The following is a 3,009-nucleotide window of genomic DNA, read 5'->3' as shown; positions in this document are numbered from 1 at the left end:
TCTCCGCCGGTAGCAACCCCTTCGCCGGCTCGGACCCCGTGCTCATTCATGGTCTTAACATCTATGAGTGTGTTCCGATCGTCCTCGATCAATCCACCTCCACCTACTATGCTTGGAAGACCTATTTCTCCTTGGTGTTCCATGAGTACCAACTTCATGGTCATGCCGACTACTTCGTGGACTCCCGTCTCATGGTGAACAACGAGGAATGGATGATCATCGATGCCACCATCATCCGTTGGTTTTACCTCACCATCTCCAAGGACCTCTCTTCCACATGATGGTGTGCGACGAGTATGATGCTCATGCCGTCTGGACCAAGATCAATGGTCTCTTCACCGACAACAAACTTCAGTGCAAGGTCCTCCTCCATGGTGAGTTCTTTGGGTGCCAGCAGCTTGATTCGTCCATTGATGATTTTTGCATGCGCCTCAAGAAGCTTGCCGATGAGCTTCGTGATCTCGGCGAGATGGTCCCCGACGAGCTCCTTATTAGCACCCTCACCGCCAGCCTTAACGAGGACTTCGGTAACGCCGCCTCCAATCTCACCCTCATTCCGGAGCCGACCATTGCTAAGGTTGTGGCATACCTGAAGTTGGAGGAGTGTCAGATGAAGATGATGAGGACCCGGGCGACGCACACCGCCCTCACTGCCGACACTTCTCGCGGTGGCCATGTGCCACCCGCCCCAGTCCCACCTCAGTCGTGGCCCATGTCAGCTTCCGGGTTTCTTCACCCAGCCACCACCATCGGCCCCGACTGCCTTTGACCACCGTCACGACGGTCGTCACGGCCGCAAGCAGCAGCAACCCAACGCTTAGGGAGGGGAGCCGCGCCAACAGCAACAGCACCAGCCGGCGCCATGGTACACCGGGCAAAACTGTGGACTGGCGTTGTGCACACATACTCCATGCCGGTCCCCCACATGCGCCCATGCCCGGCCTCCTCGGCCCTCGGCCTGCCTCCCATCAGGTGCTTCATGCCGCGTCGCAGCCGTGAGGGGCGTCGCCCTATGGCCAGCCACAACAGCGAGGCGGGCTGCTTTCGCTGCCCCCAGCGCCTCTGCAGCAGTAGCCCTACCCGGCGCCTGCTCTCCCGCCGCCCCCTGAGATCCGGCCCTTATTGCGGCTCTTCACTCCGTTCCCACCCCGACCAACTACAATGGTGGCGGTGACTGGTACATGGACACCGGAGCCACGACTCACATGTCCTCCCACCACGGTAACCTCCACACCTCCTACCATGTCCACACCTCTACTCGTATCACTGTCGAGGATGGATCCTCTCTTTCGATCACTCGTATAGGACATGCCTCTTTTCCATAATCATCTATGCCATTATCATTGTCTAACATACTAGTCTCACCCGATCTCATTAAAAATCTTGTATTTGTTCGTTCTTTTACTCGTGAAAAATCCTTTCACCGTTGTGTTTGACGAATTTGTTTTTTCTAACAAGGATGCCCGTACCCAGATGGTGCTCCACCGATGTGACAGCCCCGACGAGCTCTACCCGGTCCACTCCATCGCCGCCACTACCACCACCGCTCCCGTCGCTCTCGCCACCGATGTGGACCTTTGGCATGCTCACTTGGGTCATCTGAACCCCGCCACCCTTCGTCATATTCTTTGGAGTTTTTCTTTCACTTGTAATAAGGTCAACGGTCACACTTGTCATGCTTGTCGCCTCGGCAAACATGTTCGTCTTCCCTTTAGCACATCTTCCCATGTTGCACCGTACCTGTTTGAGTTAATTCATAGTGATGTGTGGACCTCGCCAGTTGCAAGTAACACGGGCTATCTTTACTATCTTGTTATTCTTGATGCTTTTTCGTATTATGTGTGCACCTTCCCGTTGCAGCGTGAATCTGATGTCATATCCACCCTCCCGCCTTTTACTCCTATGTTTTCACGCAGTTTGGGCACCCCATCCTTGCGTTACATACTGACAACGGGAAGGAGTTCGACAACTTGGCTATCCGTACTCTCCTCACCACACATGGCACGACATTTTGTCTCACTTGCCCTTACACTTCGCAACAAAACGGGCGCACTGAACGCGTCCTTCGCCCTTGATACGTCCATTTTGCATCATGTTTTCCTACTATTATTTATAATGTTTTTATGCATATAATGCTTCTTGGAATATTTATAATGTCTTTTCTCTCATAATATTCAAGGTTTACCCAAAGAGGAAGAATATCGGCAGCTAGAATTCTGGACCTGGAAAAGCTACGTCAGAGTTACCTATTCTGCACATCTCCAAATGAGCTGAAAATTTACGAAGAATTATTTTGCAATATATAAAAATATTGGAGCAAATCACTACCAGAGGAGGCCCACCAGGTGGGCACAACACACCTGGGCACGCGAGGCCCCCCAGGCGCGCCCTGGTGGGTTGTGCCCTCCTCGGCCCACCTCCGGTGCCCATCTTCTAGTATATAGGTCATTTTGACCTAGAAAAAATTAGGAGGGGACTTTCGGGACGAAGCGCCGCCGTCTCGAGGTGGAATTTGGGCAGGAGCACTTTTTCCCTCCGGCGGAGCGATTCCGCCGGGGGAACTTCCCTCCCAAAGGGGGAAATTATCATCATCATCATCACCAACAACTCGCCCATCTTTGGGAGGGCAATCTCCATCAACATCTCACTACTGCAGGATACTGCTAACGCGACACTACGATCAGAGACCCTTTGCCGAAACTGTGTGCGATGCATTAATCACAAACGGTGGTGTAAAAAACCATCAAAGAAGGTGCAAAACGTTTGCGATGGCGGATCCATCAAACACGGTTCAGATTTTAGTTGCGTGTGTGATATACGACATACGCTTAATCCATTCAAACTGTTTGCGATGAGGCAGAACAACATAAATGGGCAGCCATATCAATGTGTGTGCGATGCAGGGCACACGGTTAATCCATTCGAACTGTTTGCGGTGAGGTAGAACAACAGAAACGGGCAGCCATAACAATGTGTGTGCGATATACGACATACGGTTCACTCGAACGA

General features: G+C 52.3%; 1 protein-coding gene across 1 annotated transcript; it reads left to right on the top strand.

Annotated features, from left to right (window-relative positions):
• The first annotated feature begins 280 nt into the window (after positions 1 to 280).
• Positions 281 to 769, top strand: LOC147978869 (uncharacterized). The gene has a single exon (XM_087514923.1). The coding sequence runs from the start codon at positions 281 to 283 to the stop codon at positions 767 to 769; it is 489 nt and encodes a 162-aa protein (XP_087371049.1).
• The last annotated feature ends 2,240 nt before the right edge of the window (positions 770 to 3,009 follow it).

The sequence above is a fragment of the Triticum urartu genome, chromosome 3A, assembly GCF_056163025.1.
Source record: "Triticum urartu cultivar PI428250 chromosome 3A, HENAU_Tu73, whole genome shotgun sequence".
Classification (NCBI taxonomy): Eukaryota; Viridiplantae; Streptophyta; class Magnoliopsida; order Poales; family Poaceae; genus Triticum; species Triticum urartu.
The sequence above is the reverse complement of the archived record's forward strand: the minus strand, read 5'-3'. Positions and strand labels throughout refer to the sequence as shown.